We start from the raw sequence: 23,197 nt of genomic DNA, 5'->3' as shown, positions 1-23,197 counted from the left end.
CATGGAGCATAAGCCAATGTCTTTGTGATGGTCCATGAGGACCTCCATGATACCTCTCTGAACTCACCTAACTCATCTCCCCTTTGCTTTCTTGGGTCCAGGAACTGGCATCCATACTGTTCCTCTAACAAACAAGAAGGCATGTCCCTGCCCTAAAGTTTACCCTATGTCTAGTCTGCTCTGCCCTCAAAGAGATGCAGGGCTCATTCCTTCTTACCTCAAATCTTGACTCCAATGTCACCTTCTTGATGAGGCCTCTTCTGAACAACCAATTTAAAATCGCAAACTAACCCCTGCCACCGCTCTTAATCAGCACTCCTTACCCAGCCATATTTGTGTTTTGTTTTTTTCCATAGCACTCCTAATTTATTACGCTTATTAAAATCTAAATCTCCCTATTTGTCAGTAAGCTCCATTCAAAGATAGGGTTTCTTTGGTACTTTATTCTCTTCCGTATCCTCAGAATTTAGAACTCTACTTGACACACAGCAGACATTAAATAAATATTTGCTGAATGAATGAGTAGCTTGCCATACTTGTCACCTGTTAAGACTGGCCAAAGGCTGGCTGACCCAGTCATAGTTGAACCAAGAAGAGGCCAGAGGACAACCTCATTGACTGCCCTTCTCTTACTTCTTTGAATGTCTCCTTTATTTGAAACTCAGAGAACCCGTTTCTGTTCAGGACATCCTGATTTAGTCTGCATTCTAGGTGCTACATCTCATCTACGTATCATAACCTTCTGTCATTTCCAGTAGGTCACTTCTGACTTCTAATAGTAACCCCACAATGGCTTTGTACCTGACCCATTTACAAACCAGTGCTTCCACATCCCCACCAACTGGTCTCCATCCCAGACCCTCTCAACCAGGTCTTCTAAAACCTCCATTTGGGAATATGCAGCTATTAATAGTTTCCAGTTATGACCCTTTTAGATCATTACCACTGACTTAGTCACACCTATCACAAGAAAGCAGATTATTCATCAGTAAAGTATGGATAATAAAAGTACCTATTTCACAGGAAGGTATGAAGGTCAGTTTAAAGTACTGCATGCAAAATACTGACCAGTACATGACACATAAGTGCTCAATAAATTACGTGTTCCTGTTACTAGATAACATAAGATAAATCTTTTACTCAAAATCAGATGCTAGTTCCAGTCCTGATAATAAAAGCAACGTTTTTCAAGATAATTTGAAGAGCGACTAGTTAAAAGACATGAATGATTGATATAAAAGTATATGCCACATGATGAATCTGTGGCAACTACAGGAGAATAGGCAGAATCCTTGGAATACAAACATCCGTCTGGTGTGAGAGCCACCCTCATCTCAAAAGGGTCCCCATAGCAACCCCCCATTACATTTCACATCTCATTAGGAGGACAGGTAAGCAAAAGAAAGTTATATCCCTTTATTCTCATGGAAGTTAACATTTGATAAGATACTTCAATGTGTACCTGAGGTCCTAAGCTTATCATCCCATTCAGCTGCAAACTACATTTTATGTATAACATTTTAAACAAAGATGCCTACAGAGTTCTCTTCATCCGTGTTCCTTCCGCTTCCTATTAGAATACTACTTGCCCCGTTCTCCTGTGCAGGGTTATTTTTCTGGCTTGGCTCTAAAGGCATCTGAGTTTGCAAAACTGCTAAATTCTATCCCTATGAACTTTAAGTATTATTTAGACATTAGGAAAACTGAATGTTTTATGATCATAATGTTTTATGATTAGCTTTGCCATTCCAACACACTACTAAAGGTGTATTATCAGAAAAATATTACACACTTCAATAAATAAATAAGTTTTTAAAAATTTAATCCTATGACAGGAAGGAAAATGAGTAAACAAATTATCATAAAAAATAAACTGTCTATTTCAGAGAACCCAGAATACAAAGAACTAAATTTTGTCCCATGGTCAATAACAGGCTCTCTCAAAGTTCAAGAGAAAGATTGTACACACCACATGCAGTCCCTATAGGAATTGCTTCTCACAGCTTATTTTGGAAAAAGAAAAGAAAAAGAATTAAAGAGTACCAAAGGGTAAAAACTGAGAACAGAAAATGGTCTTAAAAACATTTCCCTTAATCAGATAAATCATGCTCACTCTGAAATAATTCAAATTCAATAATAATAATTCAAATCGGTTAAAAATGAAAATCATGGGCGATTTAAGACTTTACCTGATAAGACATAGCCTGGTAAAGCATCTGAAACTCATAAATCACACATGACTTTAGTATACAAACCAAGCTGGAGGTCTTATATAACAATTTTTTTTATTTTTTCATACACCAGATTTTTTGCTTCCACAGAGCAGAAAAACAGCCACTCTATCAGGAAAGCAAAGTCTTTTAATCTAAGACTAATTATGGTAGACCTTAAATAATATACCTAATATTACTTTTTGAATTACATCAGAATATTTAGTAAGTAATAATAGTTCATAAACTCAGAGTTACTTAAACCAACTTTTGACCCGAAATGGCAGGTCTATAATAAATATGAACTTTAAAAACTTACAAAAACTTGCTCTTCTTTTTTATAAATATGGAACCCTTGTATAATGTCTTTATTTAAAAATCTAATAAAATTATCACTTTTAAAATTCAAGATGAAAATGGAATGACTACCTTTTTTCCTCTTGGTCTACAGAATGTTCCCCTACCTCCACCTTAGCTTTTCACCAGAACTCTGTATCTTTTCAGATCTTTGGATCTTTATGTAAGAAAGCAGGTTTATAATTTTTTCTTCAACTCTGAATACCTGTCCATAAAAGAGATGCCTTTTCTGCACATCCAGAGTGTAAAATTCATACATCTAAGCTGTCTTCACAGTGGGTCTTATTTTCAAATATACAAACTTATGTTGAATCAAAATTTTCCCATTTTGAACTTTCTAAGCAGTAATACTGGGAAAATGCTATGTAGATTGCTAATGCAGTGTACATAATCACCACGATACTTCAGAAATGGGTTTGAGTCATTTCAACAACAGCTAATAACCCTGGCTGGCATTCCTGGTAAGATGCTGTCTTGTTACATACTGGACTTGGTCATTCATTGCTCTCACTTTTAAAGAAGAAATGCCAAATCACAGTGATGCAAAAATACAGGCTGATAAAACAAATACTGTGTATTAATGCATGTATGTGGAATCTAGAAAAAATGGTATAGATTATCTTATTTGTAAAGCAGAAATAGAGACACATGTAGAGAACAAATGTATGGATACCAAGGGGGAAGCGGGGGTGTGAGAGGAGTTGGGAGATTGGGATTGACACATATATGCTATTGATACTACGTATAAAACAGACAACTAATGAGAACATACCACATAGCACAGGTAACTCTACTTAATACACTGTAGGGACCTAAATCGGATGGAAATCCAAAAAAGAGCGGATATATGTATATGTATAGCTGATTCATTTTGCTGTACAGTAGAAACTAACAACATTGTAAAGCAACTACACTCCAATAAAAATTAATTTTAAAAATACAGGCTGATGGATTCTTTGACAAAATAAAGGTCTGGAGTAATGTAGTAAGAGGAAAAGTAGAAGAAGGAGAAGAAGGGGTCGCCATCATCTCAACACCACACGCAGGGTATTAAACATGTGGAGGTGTCATGGTAGATAGGTCAGCCAATTCATTCCACTCTCTCAAGGATCCTATGGAGTATTAGCATCTCCGTTTTACAGATGAGAAAACTAAAGCTCAGAGAGTTTGTAGTATAATGTCTAGTGCAAACAGCTGTTTGAGTTGGGATTCAACCCAGCCTTAACTGACTCTGAGATTCAGAGCCTTCATGTCATTCCAAGAAGTCTCTTTGAAAAAGAGCATTATTTGAAATTGGCAATTAAAAGAGGCTGCAGCTTTCTGTGTAACTGTGTTAAAGTAACTGTGTTAAAGTAACTGTGTTAAAATCATCAGGGTTATTGTTAGTAGTGGAGGATAGGAGTAGAGAACCAGGAGTTTGGCATATAGAGAGTATTCCCATGCAGACACAGTGAGAGTTAACATTGTAAAGTCAGTACAATTTTAAAAAGATTTTTAACAAGATCTCTTGCTCTCTTTCTCTCTCTGTCTCTTTCTCTCTCTGTCTCTGTCTCTCTCTGTCTCTCTCTCTCTCTCTCTCTGTCTCTCTCTCTCACACACACACACACACACACGTATATACACACACACATAAAATGCATTTTATTCAAAGAAAAGCTGTTCAAATTAATGTCACAGGATACTAATGTCATTAAATCTTACTAAGTAAAAGCTATTTTTTGGAAGAAACTAATTTTGACTCAAATTTAAACAAAGAAATATTCTTTGTGTTGGAATGGGAGGGTGCAGAGAGGAAATTCTTAATAAAAATTGGGAATATCAGGAGAGAGATAACCCTAGTCTAATAAAGGCACTGACAAACACATAAATATCACTTAGCTGGGCAGGATATGGCTGCAAAGTAATAGTGATGAAAGTGACACACTATGACACAATTATTATTATTCATATAATGAACTAATTCAGTATAACATATTGAAATAATCTTGAGGTGGTAAGTGCTATTAGAGATTTGGATAAGAACATTCGATTTAAAAAACCCTAAAATGCTTTGCTTCATGTCTTTCATTAAACAAGTGAAGATACCTGTGGTGTACAATGACTTGTTCAATCCATAACTAGTTAGCTATCAAGCCTCTAGTCCAGTGCTACTTTTATAACACCCATCAAATCCCAGAAGCCCCCATCATTAGTCCACCTTCCCTTTTGTGGCAATGGGCCACCTGGTAGTAAATGTTTCTCTGTATTACTAAGAATTCTGAGGCTGTAACAGACACACCTAGGAACAGTGACTCAGGGAGCAACCAAGATCTGAACTCAGGAGATGCAGGACAGAGCACCTCAGGAATCACTTCTGCCCTAATTCTCACTAGACTTTTGCTTATGTATCTTCTCGACCCCATATTTCACAAGAGTAAGAGTCACATCTTATGGAAGATGCTAGCCTAGAATTAGGAAACAGAGAGGCCAACAGCATTCTGGTTAAACATTTACATATTCAAGACTACCAGAAATCGTTACTTTAGGGATATTTATCACTGAGTGGACAGAAGAAAAATGACTTTAGTGAAAGATGACTTTTTAAAGTAATTAGAGGGGACATTTTCATAACACAGAGTAGAAGTAATTAGGAATAAATGCATATATCATCTTGGGAACACCTCTTGACAGACAGATAATTACCTGGGAAAAGTCTTGCTAGATGCTATCAGACTTTATAAAGTTGAACCAAATTTAATTATGTCAACCACACAGTGAAAAATAGAAGGAAGTTAGGAAAGAGCCAGTAAATAAAAATAAGACCATTTTAGGGCACAGGGTATTACCTGTAATTAGATTTTCCCAAAGGAAAATTGTCAAATAGCCAAATAAGCAAATATACAAAAGAAAAAAAAAAAAGAAATGGAAACAAAAGAAGAAAAAAAAAATCTCTCTGAATAACCTGTGACAACTGACATAAATGAAATGAACAAATACAAACAAATCTATGGATTTTTGAAATACTATAAAGATTATATTCTGCTTATAAAAACAGAATGATTCAGAGATAATAAAACTAATGCATATAAATTAATGAAATTCAAAAACAAAGTATTTTCAGTGGTTATGATCAGACTTCAAATGATTGGACCTCTAAGAAAACTGCTTTTGGCTCCTTTCTATTATTTTAAGATTTTTTTTTTCCATTATATGACATTTATTTTCATAAGCACCTTATCTTAATTGCAAACAGAGCAGTGAAAACGAATTTAAGTTCTTCTCTGAGATCATTTCCTGGATTCTGCTTTGCTGGTTCCTAGCTCTACTTGTTATGGCCTCATAGCTCCACAGAGTTTCGTAATGTTGATTAACAAAATAATTTCACAGAGGCAAAAAACTTTATTCTATTCACTAAAATAAACATTATTCAAATACTTTATGAAAAAAAAGATCATCCTCTTCATACATTTCATCCTGTCATGACAATTCATTGAGAGTTACCAATAAAGAGAATTTGTCCTCTGAAAATAGTTCAGAAAAAAGAAGTTTATCATAATAACTAACAGGCTTGATTCTGAAGGTTTACAAGAGACTAACTTACCTGCTGAATAAATGATAGTCATGAAAAGCAGGCAGAATATTTAAAAGGCAATGTGTTTCAACAAGCTGGTATTTCATAATAATATTTGCTCTTCTTATTTTAACATTTTTCACAGGACCTTGTTCAGTTATGGGCTAAATAGTCTAAAATTTTGTAAAAATGTGATCAATAACTTTTTCTTCTCTGGAGTATTGGATCCTTCAAAAATCTTTAAACTAACATAGTGACATATGAAGAAATTTCCAAAATATTCGCAAAATATACATCCCATGCATTTATAGCCCATTTAACCTCAATATTTATTGCATCTGATTAGAAACAAACACATTCTCCAATGCTTTCGGGAAAAAAAAAAGGAAAGAAAACCACTAAGTAATCTATTATGATTTATATTCAATTTCAATATACTCAACTTATAAAGTTCAAATAATTCTCTTTCTTTGAATTCAGCTTGGATATGTATATACAAGGTAATATACATACCTTGGGTATGTATAAAGGTAGAATTCTTTCTTATTTTATGCCACTTAGATTTGGTGAAAGAGAAGCAAAGCATTACATTATTGTTTTACAGTTTGGACTTTGAGTTCCTCAGCTTGTTAATTCAAGTAGGAATTCTAAGCAGACGATGACCAGGCAGAGGATATTACTTTTAGAGGCTCACTAAATAAATAGCTGCCACATTAGAAAGAAAAATACATCAGATGGTCATGACTAATGTTCAGTTTCCAGTAAGTGCTAGCCCAAGAGCTCATGCTAGCTCCTGAATTTCATTTTGTGCCACAGAAATGCAATGCCCCGTAGGAGATTAGCTGTGGTGCAGGCTAATGAACTCATAACTACTAAGTTTACCATAATAACAAATATTAAGCTTCACTGATGTATTTTTCAATTTTCAGTTAACACTGTAGTTCAAAAACATATTGTCTCCCCAAGAAGAAATTCACAAATGTTCGTACTTGATATTTGTTGTTTTACCTTTACAAGGACTCATATATTTTCTTGACTTCTGTTGTTTCACAAAATACAATTGTATACTTTGTTCTCAGAGCACAGGATAGTCCAGTTTTAAAAATCCTCATGGTTCAATTCAGAAAATTGAACTGACAGTTCAATTCATTCAATGAAAGTTTGGACACCTACCGTGTACCTGATTCTATAGCTAATGTTTAATAACTGGAATAGATTAGTGCTCCCTTGATGTAACCCTGCTAAAGGAGTTAATATGGTTACAAGGTCAGGTTATTTGAGTTTAAAAGGTCCAGGGAAAAAAAAAATCACCTTACTTTTGCAAAGCCTGAGTTTGACAGTAGCCTTGGAACACTGTGTCTTCCTAATGTGAACGGGAGGCTCTTAGTTGCCTGTCTTCTAAACTACCATGTCCCTGTGGGTTTCAAGGGTCTAATATGTCTGTACTTCATAAAAGCATGCTTTCCCAAGCATCTCTGTGTCTTGTTGACATGAAAGAAAGCAATGCCGTGTATGTGTGCATCGCAAGGCCCCTTTTAGGTCTAAATTTCTATACTGTATAGTATCCATAACTAAGAAATAGACACTTCATAGTTAACAATCATAACTTTTTGATCATATACTTTAAAACTCAATAAACAGCCTGGGAAATTTTGTTGTAGTTTCCAAAGCATCCATCATGGTGGTGAGTACATAGAAAACTCCCAAGAAGCTTTATTAGATTGATTAAAAGAACATTTCTACAGTTTTATCTGAGCTTTAAAATAGAATTTCTGAGATTTATAAACCAATATAAATATTTAAGAGAGAGTACAGAGGCCCTAAAATGCTAAGCACCTCAGGACTTTACTTTAGAATTTTACATTATCAAGCCTGATTTTTCACCATTTTCACACAACTTAGGAAATAAGTAAGAAAATCTATGCTTTATTTAATAGGATAAACTATATCCAGAACAAGAATTAGGGCTCAGTCCTGTTAAGAACAAAGAAAAATTCACCAGATTTGCCAACCACATATTTCCTTTCAGAGATTAAGGAAAATGTAAGTGATTTAGGCTATGAATACATCAAATCATCTCTTTTCCGGTCCATACACCTCAGCCTTCATGGGTGAAGATCTCTCATGTACGTGATGAAGAGAAGGAAATCTCCACCTGTAGTAGGAACCCAACACCACTCTCTCAGATATTTACAAGGTATGGGAAGTTACAACCTTTCTACGTATCCAAATATATATTTCCTGAAATAGGCATGGTCTATACATATAGAGACTCTTCCATTAACATATATGTCTGTTATACTACTCTGGTGATTTTCCACATTTCAAATTTTTCATTTATAAATAGAAATATTACCTTTCTTGCTTCTTTTATCATCTTCCGAATGGTTTCCTTAATTGTAAATAGTTGTGCTCTTGGTGGATGAAAGAGGAGGTCAATTTGGGTACCCGTTACGAGTCCAGGCATCACATATGGCCAGCCCAATTCAAGATTTGGAGCTTCCACATCAGACTCAACGGGCCAGTAAGTCCCTGAAGATGAGGTATCATCGCAGGAATTATCAGTACCATATGCTGTGCTTTGTGCCACTTTTTGAACATTTTTCAAAATATAATTAATTTCTTCCTCGGCTAGAAAGTCTGACACTCGTTCCTTGGCAAGAAATTCTTGGTATGCATCTAACCCCTGTTCAATCAGTGTGTCCACAGCTACTCGATACCATTCCTTGTAGTGAGGTTCAATGTAATTGTCTAATTTACATTCGTCATTCAAGGAGGAAAGCATTGATGAGTTCTCCATGCTTGCAAACCTTTGACAATGGCACTTTCAAATGCCCATTCGTGCAGGGATGAGAGGTATCTGGGTATTTAAAAAGAAGGAAATCAAGATCAGTTAGAATTCTGTAATCAAATGTTTCATAATCCATGTCAACTGTTATTTTTACATTTACTCATAAAAATGAGTACCAGTAGCTCAATATGACATACATTTCATATCCAAAGTGGCAATAATAATACCATAATTCACATATCTATCACAAATAAGCTAAACAGAATCCCATTCACAGACTGCTAGCTGATATTCCTTTTCCAGGTTACCTCTAACTTTAGTTTCTCATCTAAGGAAATACATCTTCCTTTTCTGATATCCAGAAAGTCCACCCTCCTTACCTTTAATCTGGGATTACACATGGTGTGATCAGTTTCTTTTTGGTTTTAAAATATTCTAAAATAGAATTAGAAGAAAACCAATGCCTGGCCAGCCATTTATATAAATCTTACTGATTACTTGTGATACATATATCCTGATGAAATATAAAAAGCACAGAACACTTGTTTTCCAGGAACTTATTAATTAGATGAAGAGGCAAAAAGTACACACAAAACTGTTTGTTACCCACTTTGAACAAAGACATATATTGCTAAGGGCCAAAATGAGTACTGTCTGTAGTCAATGCTTTCAGAATAAAAGCAAGTAGAGATCAATATGGAGTAAAAGAGTTACGGATAGCCTTGCACAGGAGGGGGGCTTCAGGTGAACCTGGGGCAATGAGTAAGAATATCATCAGGTGGAAAGAAGGAATATTTTCATCCCACATAAAAATGTAAAGCATAAGAAAAGCACAGAACAGGTATGCACTTGGTGCATTCAGGAGTTAATTTAAAAAAATAAATAAATAAATAAAAACCTTGGTCTGCTGGAAATTAGGATCGTTGTATTAGGGGTAGGAGATAAAGTTGAATAGACAAAATGGAGCCAGGTGTGGAGGGCCACTGGAGACTGTTGTGATTCAGCAAAACTTGTGTTTAAAACAATTAGTCTGGCAGTATCAGGGGAGTGGAGGAGAGACAAGTAGCTAGGAGAGTCTTTCAGAGTTCAAAGTCTCAGTGAGGACGTGACAAGAATATTCAAGTGATGGTTCAAAGCATGAACTCCTGAAATTTGATGACTTGACAACATACAGGTGATAAAAAACTTCAGGACATCAAAGACAATTCAGATTTCTCATAGGAATTAAAATCTGCCTATCTGAGCTCATGCCCCATCCCTCATGCCCACAAAATGTTATCTGTTCCATAATTCCCTGCATGAGATACTGGACTGGACCTTATCTCAATCAAATAAGGGACTTTCTAGGCTTTTGAAATCAGGATCTTCATTGTGTGGATTCAAACAAAGTACAACCCTATGATGTGCTACAAGCACAAAAGGGCTTATTTGACCAAAAACATCTTTGTCAGTGGCCGTGCCCTAGTTTACAATTTTCCACTTCACTCAGACTTTTTGGTCTCAGGTTTACCAAAAATTGAATCTGATTTGGGAGGGTAACCCAGGAAGCCATTACCATTTATTAACTCCTTACCTGAAAATATGTAACAAGAGTCACTACTCATAGACAGAAGTCGTGAAGGAATGGACAATAAATAGGGTCATAAGTTCTGCTGGGGGAGAAAAGATCAGAAAAAGATCCAGCATATAGGAAGGCAGAGATGAGGAGTGAGGAAGATACAGGGTACCTTACGTTACTATTTTAGTGCAGATAAGCCTACGTCCATCCCTAGGCTCAGAGTTTTTACAGAGAAAATCTAGCAGTAATGAAAGCCTAAAGAGTAAATCTGATACAAAAATAAAAACAGAACATGTCCCTTTTGGTCTCCTAGAGGGTCCTCAGCTTGAGCCATAACTTGATCCAGGTCAAGGAGACTGAACCTGTCCCTGGGTCCCAAGACCGTCAGGCTGTGCAATGTGGCATCTGAGTTCTGGGCAATACCGTCTTCCTGCCCCACATGGTATTATGGTGGAGCTTTGGGTAACACACTCTCACTCCTCCATGCGCAGAAGGAGGAATAAATACCAAGCTGTCTGCTCATGTGAGAGATACGGTATGAAGAAGTAAAATTTGTTTCTTTTATTACCTAATTACATTTAACTTAATCTATTGACATGCACCAGGAAGCCAATGAGGAAACTTTCATAAATGTCTCAATCTTGTATAAGGTGCCATCTTCTTTCGAATGACATTTTATTTGAGTCCAGTGGTTCTCAACAGGGGAGATTTGACCCCACCCCCATCCCAAACAAGAACAATGTCTGGAGATGTTTTTAATTATAAGGATTTGTGGGGAGGGTGCTACTGGCATTCAGTGTGTAGGGGCCAGGGATGCACAGGACAGCCACCCACAGTAAGGAATTCTCTGGTCCAAAATGTCAACAGTGCCAAGGCTGAGAACTCTTCATCAAGTTGCGCACTTCCTACGCATGATATCATACTACTAATTGATGACTTTTTGGTGTTCATTACAGTTCTCTTTGGCACATAACACTCATTTTTAACAAAGAAATAAGGTTTTTATTTGCTTGAGAAGATCAATCCATTTGATGAAAGTATAGTTCCCTAAGGTTTAGTGAGGTGTGGTTCTCACTTGATAATTCCAGTCCATGAAGGGACAAATATCCAGGGATGACATGAATATCACACAGATTATCTGTAATTGTTAAAAACAGTAGGTAACTTCTGATTGTTCATAACAATCCCAAGTTTTTTGAGCACTCATTTTTAAACTTTTAAAATTTAACTTTTGAATTCCTATAACTTATGATGTTAACTGCCTATGACTTATCTGGAAATTAAAATGCAAAAAGTGCTTTAAAAAACTATATTCATTTCTTAGCTTTACCTACGCATATATATACACTCTGCAACTATAAAAAATTTATTGTTGAACTATGTGTAAGCTGAGATATCATAAAGATCGGAGGGATTAGGAAAGTAAAATAAAACTAGGAGGATAAAGTGGAAAGTTAATTATGAAGGAAAAAACAATTGAAAATGAGAAAAAAGCAAAACACTACAGGACTAATCAAATAGCAAAGCCAGAAATTATGCAGAAAAACACACCAAAGGAAAAATACAACAGCCATAAGCACTGAAGCTGAGATATGATTTATAAGGGTTAAGAAATAAATACACTTGATTTGTCCTGCTGGAGAGAGGCTATCTTTCAATGTCTAGAGATATCCATTTATTGCAAGAGGTGTTTACAAGGGATACTTATAAAGGAGCCATCTACAAACAAATTTTAATGGAGGAGAGCAAGGTAATGGCACCTACATAAACAGCTACTGCAATAAAATAGCAACAGTATTTAGTTATAGACTTAATATAATACTTTCAAAAGTTCAATTATTAAATATTGGAAGGGCTATAATTGAGGATAAAATGAATTGGGTGTACCTTTAAACATACAAAAAGTATTATTTAATTCATAACCATTAAAAACTCCTAGAAAGTATATTCTTTCAACATACAGGATAGAGTTAATAAGTAGAGAAAAATAAAATCTTGCCATGATATGAAAGCTGAGCAGAGTGCTAGGCTCGGCTGCTATTTAAGTGACTCAGTCCAGAAAAAGAGCCTTGGAAAATACATGATTCAAATCCAGGCCCCAAACCACTACACACTGCATTTGATATCAAACCTTTAGTGTGACTTGAGGGAAGTATAAATTCCAAATGTTAAATCTGTAAACACAAAAGCTATAAACAAGGTATAAAAGAATAGATTTCAGTGCATGGGCCACTCTGAAAAACAGTTTGGCAGGTTCATTTATAAAACTGCATATAAATACACAACTAACACATGAGGCAAAAATTGCACGCCTGGGGTTGATCCCAGAGAAATAAAAACTTATCTTCACACAAAAACTTGTATATGGGGCTTCCCTGGTGGCGCAGTGGTTGAGAGTCCGCCTGCCCATGCAGGGGACACGGGTTCGTGCCCCGGTCCGGAAGGGTCCCGCGTGCCGCAGAGCAGCTGGGCCCGTGGCCCATGGCCGCTGGGCCTGCGCGTCCGGAGCCGGTGCTCCGCAACGGGAGAGGCGGCGGCGGTGAGAGGCCTGCGTACCGCAAAAAAACAAACTTGTACATGAATGTTCATAGCAGCTTTATTAATAATAGCTCTAAACTGGAAACAGCTCAAATGTCCTTTGCAGGTGAATATTATACAAACCGTGGTAACCTCAGACCACGGAACATTAGTCAGCTATACAATAAACTAACTTCTGATGCCTGCAGCAACCTGGATGAACCTCACGAGGATTACGCTGGGTGAAAAAAGCCAACTCCCAAAGATTCCACACTGCATGATTTCATTTATAAAATAGTCTTGAAATGACAAAGTTATAAAAATGATCAGATTAGCGAATGCCAGGGGATAAAGAAGGGGTCGATGTGGCTATAAAAGGGCAACAAGGGGCATTTTTGTGGTGATGGAAACTTTCTGGATCTTGACAATATCCACGTCAATATACTGGGTGTGATACAGAATGACTGTTTTTGCAAGATGTAACCACTGAGGGAAACTGGGTAAAAGATAACAACGAATTCCTCTGTATTATTTCTCTCAACTTCATGTGAATCTACAATTGCCTCAAAACAAATTATACTGATGAGCAATTTCATCTGCCTTGAATAGAAAGCAAAAACAAAAACAACACATAGCTGGGAGGGTGAGAGCTTGTGTGTAGGCTCACACCACCAGGTTCAAAGCCTGCTTCCCAAATTACAGTAAGTCCCCTACATAACAAACCTTCAAGTTGTGTCGAAGATGCAAACGTGGGTTCCATCAACGTCAGGCGTGAGTGAAATTGCAGCTTGCCCTCTGATTGTGTTAGCTGGGTACATAGGCTAACTTTGTTGGACTTAACGAACAAATTGGACTGAGGAATACACTCTCGGAACAGAACTCGTTCATATGTAGAGGACTTACTGTATTGCGAAGCTCTTGGACAAGTGACCTATGTCCACAAGCCTCAGTCTGTGTTTGTTACCGAATGCAAGTTCATGTTCCTGACCCCCAGTGAGGCCAATCAAACTGAAACATCAGAGTTTGGAGCAGGGAAAGGCTTACTGCAGGGCCCAGCAAGGAGAACTGGTGGCTTGGGTGGCTCACACTCAAAAACCCCGAGCTCCCCACAGGGTTCTAGCAAAGCATTTGTAAAGGCCAGGTGAGGGAGGGACATCTCAGGGAATGTGGTCATCTGAGGCACAGTTCTCTGATTGGTTGATGGTGAGGTACCAAGGTGGTGTCACAAGGGTTAACAATGTCAATCCTTAGGCTCCAATAGGTCTAGGGACTATGTGGTCATGGTCATCAAGTAGTTAATTTCTTCTATTTGGTGGTGGTTTTTAACATCTGAAAATCTCAGGAAATATGAGATGCTATTATTGGGGGGTACTTCAGAGAGGAGCTAAAGCAGAAGATAATGGGGCAGGGGTCTGTCCCAAGAAGGCCCCATAGGGTCCTACTCAGTTACATGTTAGTGGCATTAGGTCATTCTAAGGAATAAATGAGGTAATACCCTTAAAATATTTAGCTTTTATCATAATTATTATTATACTACTATTCGTATTTTACGTTTTAACAATCTGTTAGAGTATAAACACTATAAAGATACAAAAATTGTTTGTTCACAAGAGTCTTTTAGGATTCAAAAAAAGGTAGTGTTTTCTGTCATCCCATTAACAATGTTATGCACTGTTTTGTCAACTGCAGTATTAAGCAAACAGCCAAACCTAGTCTCCATTTGTTTATGGTTTCTGATCTAAGAAAACTCATTGAAAGACTTCTGAAATAAGAAGAGGTCAGTGGGAAAATGCTCCAAGGAGAAATTACAAGCTTCTTAAATGACAGATAGTCTGAGGTTATGATTATTTCATGTGCAAGCAGCTGGCCCCAAATCAGGACTTTGACTGAAAAATACCAAACAGATCAGAGTTGCCAGTGTCTTTGAGGTCCTTTTCCCAACTTCCATCTTAGGCTGTTCCTATTCAACTATTGAATGCTGTTATGAATTCAATTGTGTCCTCCAACAAAATATGTTTAAGTCCTAACCCTCAGTACCAGTGAATGTGATCTTATTTGGAAATAGGGTCTTCTTTGTAAGATACAGGACATAGAAAAATACACAGGGAGAACTCCAAATGAGGACAGAATAAGAGATTGGAATGCTAAGGATTTCTGGCAACACCAGAGTTAAGAGAAAGCCACGGACAGACTAACCCCTAGAGCCTTCTAAGAAAATGAGGTTCTGAGGAAACCTTGATTTCAGAGTATTAGCCTCTAGAACTGTGAGAGAATAAACTCTATTGTTTCAGGACAAAATTTGTGGTAGTTATAGCAATACAAGGAAGCTAATATAAACACACACAGGATTGTCTTTATTTGTAAACCTTAAAGAATGTAAAATAAAGGAACTTAATAAAAAATTAATTTACCCTCCACAAGTAATTTCAAGTGTTTTTCTAGTTTATGTGGTATTATAAAACCAGTTCTCTGACATAACTTCAATGTTAGGCAAATTTCACTAAGGGACATTTTACAATCTTTTAAATATTGAGGAAAAAATGCCTCATATCACTCTTTTTTTGGGGGGTGAGAACTGACTCTATGATGTGTATCAAAATGTCTACTTACAGGGCTTCCCTGGTGGCGCAGTGGTTGAGAGTCCGCCTGCCGATGCAGCGGACACGGGTTCGTGCCCCGGTCCGGGAAGATCCCACATGCAGCGGAGCAGCTGGGCCCGTGAGCCATGGCCACTGAGCCTGCGCGTCCGGAGCCTGTGCTCCGCAACGGGAGAGGCCACAACAGTGAGAGGCCCGCGTACCACAAAAAAAAAAAAAAATATATATATATATATATATATGTCTACTTATAGAAGATGAGAACATGTTTTATAAAGGATTGTTTCAGAACATCCCTGTCTTATAAAATCATAATCTATGGTGGACCACTGTTCAAACTCATATATCTCTTCTTCATTCAAATTTGTACCTGCCAAGATAAGTTTGACTTTGATTATCAGAAATTTAAGATGACAATTAAAACATTAAAGAAGTTACTGTTAAATTAAAAATTCACTATAATACTGAAGCTGCCAAGGACAATCTGATATCTAATTTTGGCATCCAAATGTATTAGGAGATTCTAAGCTGGCTTCATAATAACACTTAAAACAAAATGGTCCAGTATCCAAGAGCACAGGTCACAGGCTTCCACAGAGCAGGCCAAGGAATACATGCCTGCGTGGCACACGCAATCAGAGTGTGGGTGTAGATGTCTCCATACGTGAGTCACCTACAGAATCACCCATCTTATCAAACTCATGAAAAGCACAAAACTAAGCAGCTCCAACTCATTTTATAAATCCCAAAAGAAAATTCCATTTGCTCAATATCTAATCATTTATTAGTTTCCTTAATCTCTTTTAATTGGGGATAGAATGATGATCACTTTCACATCAAAATAATTGCAGGGTTTGTTTATATTGGCTGCTCTTCAATATATTTGCACCCCCAGTCTAAACTATAGTTCAAATGTAAGAAAATAAAGGCCACCAATTTATGTTAATGACATTAAAACATAATCCTTCACTACCATTTGGAAGGATTTATTGAGTAATTCCTGTAAAGAAATTTGTGGGAAAAAGAATAAACACTTTACTGAGAGAACATATACTTAATAGTCAAACTGCAGAGGATTACTCTATGCATGGCTTAAAATGCAAGAGAAATTAGAGTAAAATTACTTTTTGACCAATATCTAACCTGTTCCTGAACTGTGTTTTATTATGATATTAGTACACCAGAAGCTCCAATGGATGAAACAAGGTCATCCTGATGGGTTGTAACTTGTGCCAAAATGATCCATCTCCACCTGATCCTGATAAATATGTGTAACAACCATTTGGACCAATAAATAGAAAAACATTGATACAGTTTACAGAATTGAACAATAGCATATATATTAGATGCCAGAATCAATATTCAAAATGAATTCAAAATGATCTTAAGTAGTGAAATATAAATTTATTTAAATTTAATAAATCAACTGGATAGGATTAAACTCAATAAAATAAATTTTAAAGTTTGAATTTACATTTAAAACTAGCTATACAAGTATAGGATGGAGGAGGGTTTGGGAGCAGATTATGTCATAAAGAATAGTTGAATAATTGGAATGTTTAGTCCAAAGAGAACACAAAGATAGGGCATATTAGGGTAGTCTTTAGTTACAAGAAATGGTGAAGCAGAATTATTTTAAAGGCAAATGACAAATCACAAGTTGGCTCAGTGACCCAGAGTGGGAAAGATGGCCCAGGATTTGACTTCTGCTCTGCCACATACTGGTTGTTAAGACCTAGGTCTTCATTATTTCAGGGCTCCAAACCTCGTGTTCCTCACCAGGAAAATGGGTAAAATAACAGTACTGATAGCAAAGGGTTTCTATAAAGACTAAATGAGATTAAAGCTTTACTCTATATCAGCCATAAAAACTGCTAGAAATGGTGAGGTAGTCATATAGGAAGGAGTTTTATTTAGTAATAAGGCTCTATTTTTCTTTCTTACTGAGAATCCTCTCTCTGTATGTAATCACACAGAGGACATATTTTTGGATAGAGTCCTATAATGTGTCACATATTGGCTTCCTGGGGGACCCTTTGCTTTAAAATTTTAACATGATGTTTATTTGGCCTTCTGAAGAGACCTGGGATACCCACAAACTCACGAACTTTGTTTGGAAGCAAGGAAGTGGTGAGCAAAGCGTTTCTTACGTGTAACAAAGACCTGCCTACTATGCCCTGTCCTGGATTCTCCAGAGTCAGCCTTCACAGTTTAGCTTCATTCTTTTGAAGTTAAATAAACAACATTATACACAAATGCAAAACAAATGAACAAAAAAACCCAAGAAAGTCAGAAGGTGTCTCTAGTAGTTTTAATAGCAGGCAAAAATGCTTCTGTTATGATGCTATATGGACAAGAAGCAGGCTACCAAACTACAAAAGAGCAAAATTATAACCAAAGAAAATTCGTCCAAAACCAAAAGGAAACACACACATAAAAATGAGAGTGCTTGTCTTAGAGTGGTGGTTCTATGAGTGATGTTTTAAAACTTCTTTACACATTTCTGTATTTGCCAGATGTGTATCAATGAATATGTATTGTTGGCACTGGGGAAAAAGAAAGTTGATAAAAGAAGTATCCCAACAGTTATTTTTGACTTTAGAATGTCCTCCTCTTTTTTTCAGTCATGTGCTAAGTTGACTGTAATAGGTAATTTAAAACTCTGCATATAATAATTATTAGACTCTGCAGTCTAATAATTATTACAAAGCAACACATGAAAAACTACAAAATGTCCAGAAAATAAAGCTATGGTCACAGGGACCACAAAGAAAAAAATAAAATTAAAATAACTCCATGTGGTTAACGAGGTCTTACTAAGTAGCTCAGAGATGCACAGTGTCATCCCCAACTCTCAGGGGTCAGGACCAGAACCAGGGCAAGGAGTGCCACAGCACTCGTGGCACCTGTTATCACATCTGATGCATCAATTAAAGGCCTTATTCACTATACCTCCTTCTCTAGACTAGGAGCTCTGGGATAGAGGAGACTCTCTGTTTAGCACACTCATTAATGCTCAGGATGGACATAATTGTTAAATAATAAGCTAATCACATACTGCCTTAATAACTCAAAGTAAGAGAATGATAGTTGATTAAAGTATGATAGGTCAAAAATTGCCAAAATATAAATTTTTTTATAAAGCAATAATACCCATGCAGAACTTTTAAAGATAGAAGCAACTACTTGTTTATATTAACTAGAGGTTAATTTTTTGACAATACAAAATATTACCCATTTGTAAAGCACTTCTAAGAAAATAATTAGAAACCCAGTGACTGTTGTAAGTCATTAGATAAATCCAGATATCTCTATCAAAAAACACAAACACTTATTTCAAATGAGCACTTTGTCAGGAGAATGGAGATGTTATCAAGTGTCACTTGGGGATTCTAACAAAAATTTGTATTTGGAAATGTTTAATTATGTTGAAGTCATTCTGAAAATGGTTTCTGTGCATTTAACATCTTTACTAGAGTATAATTGCTTTACAATGGTGTGTTAGTTTCTGCTGTATAACAAAGTGAATCATCTATATATATACATATATCCCCATATCCCCTCCCTCTTGTGTCTCATTCCCACCCTCCCTATGCCACCCCTCTAGGTGGTCACAAAGCACCAAGCTGATCTCCCTGTGCTATGCAGCTGCTTCCCACTAGCTATCTATTTTACACTTGGTAGTGTGTATATGTCAATGTGACTCTCTCACTTCGTCCCAGCTTACCCTTTCCCCTCCCCGTGTCCTCAAGTCCGTTCTCTATATCTGTGTCTTTATTCCATTCCTGCCCATAGGTTCATCAGAACCATTTCTTTTTTTTTTTTAGATTCTATATATATGTGTTAGCATACACTATTTGTTTTCCTCTTTCTGACTTACTTCACTCTATATGACAGACTCTAGGCCCATCGACCTCACTACAAATAACTCAATTTTGTTTCTTTTTACGGCTGAGTAATATTCCATTGTATATATGTGCCACATCTTCTTGATCCATTCATCAGTCGATGGACACTTAGGTTGCTTCCATGTCCTGGCTATTGTAATAGTGCTGCAGTGAACATTGTGGTACATGTCTCTTTTTGAACTATGGTTTTCTCAGGGTATATGCCCAGTAGTCGGATTGCTGGGTCATATGGTAGTTCTAGTTTTAGTTTTTTAAGGAACCTCCATACTGTTCTCCATAGTGGCTGTATCAATTTACATTCCCACCAACAGTGCAAGAGGGTTCCCTTTTCTCCACACCCTCTCCAACATTTATTCTTTGTAGATATTTTTTATACACCTGTTCCATTAGGAAGGAAACGAACAAATTTTCAAATGCATAAGATGCTAGAAATGTATTGGGTTTTTCTTTTGTTGTTTTGTTTTGTTTTTTGCAGAACACGGGTCTCTCACTGTTGTGGCCTTTCCCATTGCGGAGCACAGGCTCTGGACGTGCAGGCTCAGCGGCCATGGCTCACAGGCTCAGCCGCTCCGCGGCATGTGGGATCTTCCCGGACAAGGGCATGAACCCGTGTCCCCTGCATCGGCAGGCAGACTCTCAACCACTGCGCCACCAGGGAAGCCCTCTTTGTAGATTTTTTGATATGGCCATTCTGACCAGTGTGAGGTGATAGATCATTGTAGTTTTGATTTGCATTTCTCTAATGATTAGTGATGTTGAGCATCCTTTCATGTGTTTATTGGCAATCTGTTATCTTCTTTGGAGAAATGTCTATTTAGGTCTTCTGCCCATTTTTGGATTGGGTTTCTGTTTTCTTGATATTGAGCTTCATGAGCTGCTTGTATATTTTGGAGATTAATCCTTTGTCAGTTGCTTTGTTTGCAAATATTTTCTCCCATTCTGAGGGTTGTCTTTTCGGCTTGTTTACGGTTTCCTTTGCTGTGCAAAAGCTTTGAAGTTTCATTAAGTCCCATTTGTTTATTTTTGTTTTCATTTCCATTTGTCTAGGAGGTGGGTCAAAAAGGATCTTGCTGTGATATGTCAAAGAGTGTTCTTCCTATGTTTTCCTCTAAGAGTTTTATAGTGTCTGACCTTACAGTTAGGGCTTTAATCCATTTCGAGTTTATTTTTGTGTATGGTGTTAGGGAGTGTTCTAATTTCATTCTTTTACATGTAGCAGTCCAGTTTTCCCAGCACCACTTATTGAAGAGGCTGTCTTTTCTCCATTGTATATTCTTGCTTCCTTTATCAAAGATAAAGTGACCATATGTGTGTGGGTTTATCTCTGGGCTTTCTATCCTGTTCCATTGATCTATATTTCTGTTTTTGTGCCAGTACCCTATTGTCTTGACTACTGTAGCTTTGTAGTATGGTCTGAAGTCAGGGAGCCCGATTCCTCCAGCTCCATTTTTCTTTCTCAAGATTGCTTTGGCTATTCAGGATCTTTTGTGTTTCCATACAAATTGTGAAATTTTTTGTTCTAGTTCTGTGAAAAAATGCCATTGGTAGTTTGATAGGGATTGCACTGAATCTGTAGATTGCTTTGTGTAGTGTAGTCATTTTCACAATGTTGATTCTTCCAATCCCAGAACATGGTATATCTCTCCATCTGTTTATATCATCTTTAATTTTAAAGTCCTGTGTTTTTCAATGGAAATAGTGATACAAATTAGCTGTAAAGCATGACTCATTTCACCTCTGTTATTAATGTCAGTTATATTATTAAATGGATTTATTTCAGCAGGAAGGAATGATTCATTCTCTGTTTAAATGAATTATGATTACAGACGTTTGGTATATCATTAAGGTGAAACTGGCATCGACGATATATTCCAGAGCAGCCTGGAGAAGTTTAAAAGTCCACATTTTTTTTTTAACAGCGTGATAAAACACAGCAGTGTGAGGCTTCTGTTTGTCCAATAAATTATCCTGTTACAAAGCCAGATTATGGTTTCGAGCAGTATGTAAATCTCTCCATTCTAAAGGTACGTAAAACTTGTGCGAGTCACTTGGTGGCCGTCTGGGTTATCAGACCAACTGGGGTGTCACAGGGCTTGTGCTCAAGTGACCCTTATTTTACTTAATAACGACCCCAAAGCAAGAGGAGTGAAGATGGCAATTCGGAAACGCCAGAGAGAGGATGTAAAATGCTTCCTTTGAGTGAAAAGGCGAAAGCTCTGTACTTTTCATCAGGAAAGAAAAAAAGGTGTGTGCTGAGGCTGCTGAGATCCACGGGCTTAGTAGTACAAGATGAGCACTTTCTTCTAGATACCTTGAAATATTTACGAGAATGTGTCCACTTTAGGAAGAAGCTAGAGCCATGTGGCTGACAGGGTCTTGGTGCTCCACCTGGGTGTCAGGCCTGAGCCTCTGAGGTGGGAGAGCCGAGTTCAGGACACTGGTCCAGCAGAGACCTCCCGGCCCCACGTAATATCAAACGGCCAAAGCTCTCTCAGAGATCTCCGTCTCAACACTAAGACCCAGCTCCGCTCAAAGACCAGCAAGCTACAGTGCTAGACACCCTATGCCAAACAACTGGCAAGACAGGAACACAGCCCCATCCAATAGCAGAGAGGCTGCCTAAAATCATAATAAGCTCACAGACACCCCAAAACACACCACCGGATGTGCTTAGCTAGCTATATCACAGTTGAAATAAAGTGATCCTCTTTTATTTTCTCCCAGAAATTCCCCCTAAAAACATGTGATTGGAAAACTAGCCCATAAGCTTCTTCATTGGCTCCTCTCACTTGTTTATAAAACAATTGCACACGTAGAAATTAGTTAATCAGGTCTAAATAAAGAAACACATTTTTTAAATGTGTAAAATGCTGCTGCATTTGTATAATGGATTCTAGGTCTTGTGGATTTCAGGGAAACAGTAACCTGAGTTCCCTGTGATCTCTCTTCGTAACTGTGCTTTAATCTCTCTGACCGTGGTTCTAACCCGGAAAACTGTAATGACAAGCAATCCCTACAACAATGTACATTTTCAAGTGGAAAGACCCTGGCACTGTTCTGAAGGTGTGTTATCACTGGTTACATTATCAAAAGCTGTCTTCTCTGTGCTTCAGTTGTAACCATCCTCTGTACAAATCAAGAAAGTCATTCACATGTATGTATACATATGAATACATGTATACAAAATAAACAACTATTGAGGGTCTCCCCCAGATAATGGTATTACTATGCTGTGATATTAAAATCAAAAGTAACAATTTGTTTCTTTAACTCAAATCATTAATGATTTTATCAAGTCACTTACTGTGCACACACCTACTAAGGATGATCTAGGGCTCCTGTCCCAAATTTCTGGGGAATCATATTTGGGATCCAATGGCCTTGAATAGATTTTATGCTCTTTTCCCTTTAGGTTTCTTGTCCTAACTCTTCTACATACAAGATGCAACCTGCTAACTGGGAGTAAGTCTACTCTATAAACAAAACACGGGATTTAATATAGTTTGAAGACACTGTCTTAATAACAGCGCTCTGAATTAAGGCTTTGAGGATGTACCAGATGTGACTGATTTCTCAGGGAATACCTTTAGATGCGAGTGTACAAGAACTGGCCAATTGCACAAACAAATGCTTTTGTAATAAAGCACTTTTCATGTTACTCTCAGTGTTTAGAGGCTGATGTTTTTTGCCTCACATTAACAGACACGGA

The 23,197-nt window shown here is 37.1% G+C and overlaps 1 protein-coding gene across 2 annotated transcripts in view; it reads right to left on the bottom strand.

Moving 5' to 3' along the window:
* FAM83B (family with sequence similarity 83 member B) overlaps positions 1-23,197 on the bottom strand; it is an 83,904-nt gene that overhangs the window by 55,482 nt on the left and 5,225 nt on the right. The window contains exons 1-2 of one of the 2 annotated variants that reach the window (XM_033864469.2): positions 15,594-15,715; positions 8,474-8,977 (exon numbers count right to left, since the gene is read on the bottom strand). In XM_033864469.2, coding sequence (XP_033720360.1) covers positions 8,474-8,917 — 444 coding nt within the window. In that variant the 5' untranslated portion in view covers positions 8,918-8,977; positions 15,594-15,715. Of the gene's footprint in view, positions 1-8,473; positions 8,978-15,593; positions 15,716-23,197 lie in introns of those variants that run through there. The other variant, XM_004323330.4, reaches the window with a different exon arrangement.

This window comes from Tursiops truncatus, chromosome 10 (assembly GCF_011762595.2).
Source record: "Tursiops truncatus isolate mTurTru1 chromosome 10, mTurTru1.mat.Y, whole genome shotgun sequence".
Lineage (NCBI taxonomy): Eukaryota > Metazoa > Chordata > Mammalia > Artiodactyla > Delphinidae > Tursiops > Tursiops truncatus.
Note: the sequence above shows the minus strand (reverse complement) of the source record. Positions and strands in the feature narration are given on the sequence as shown.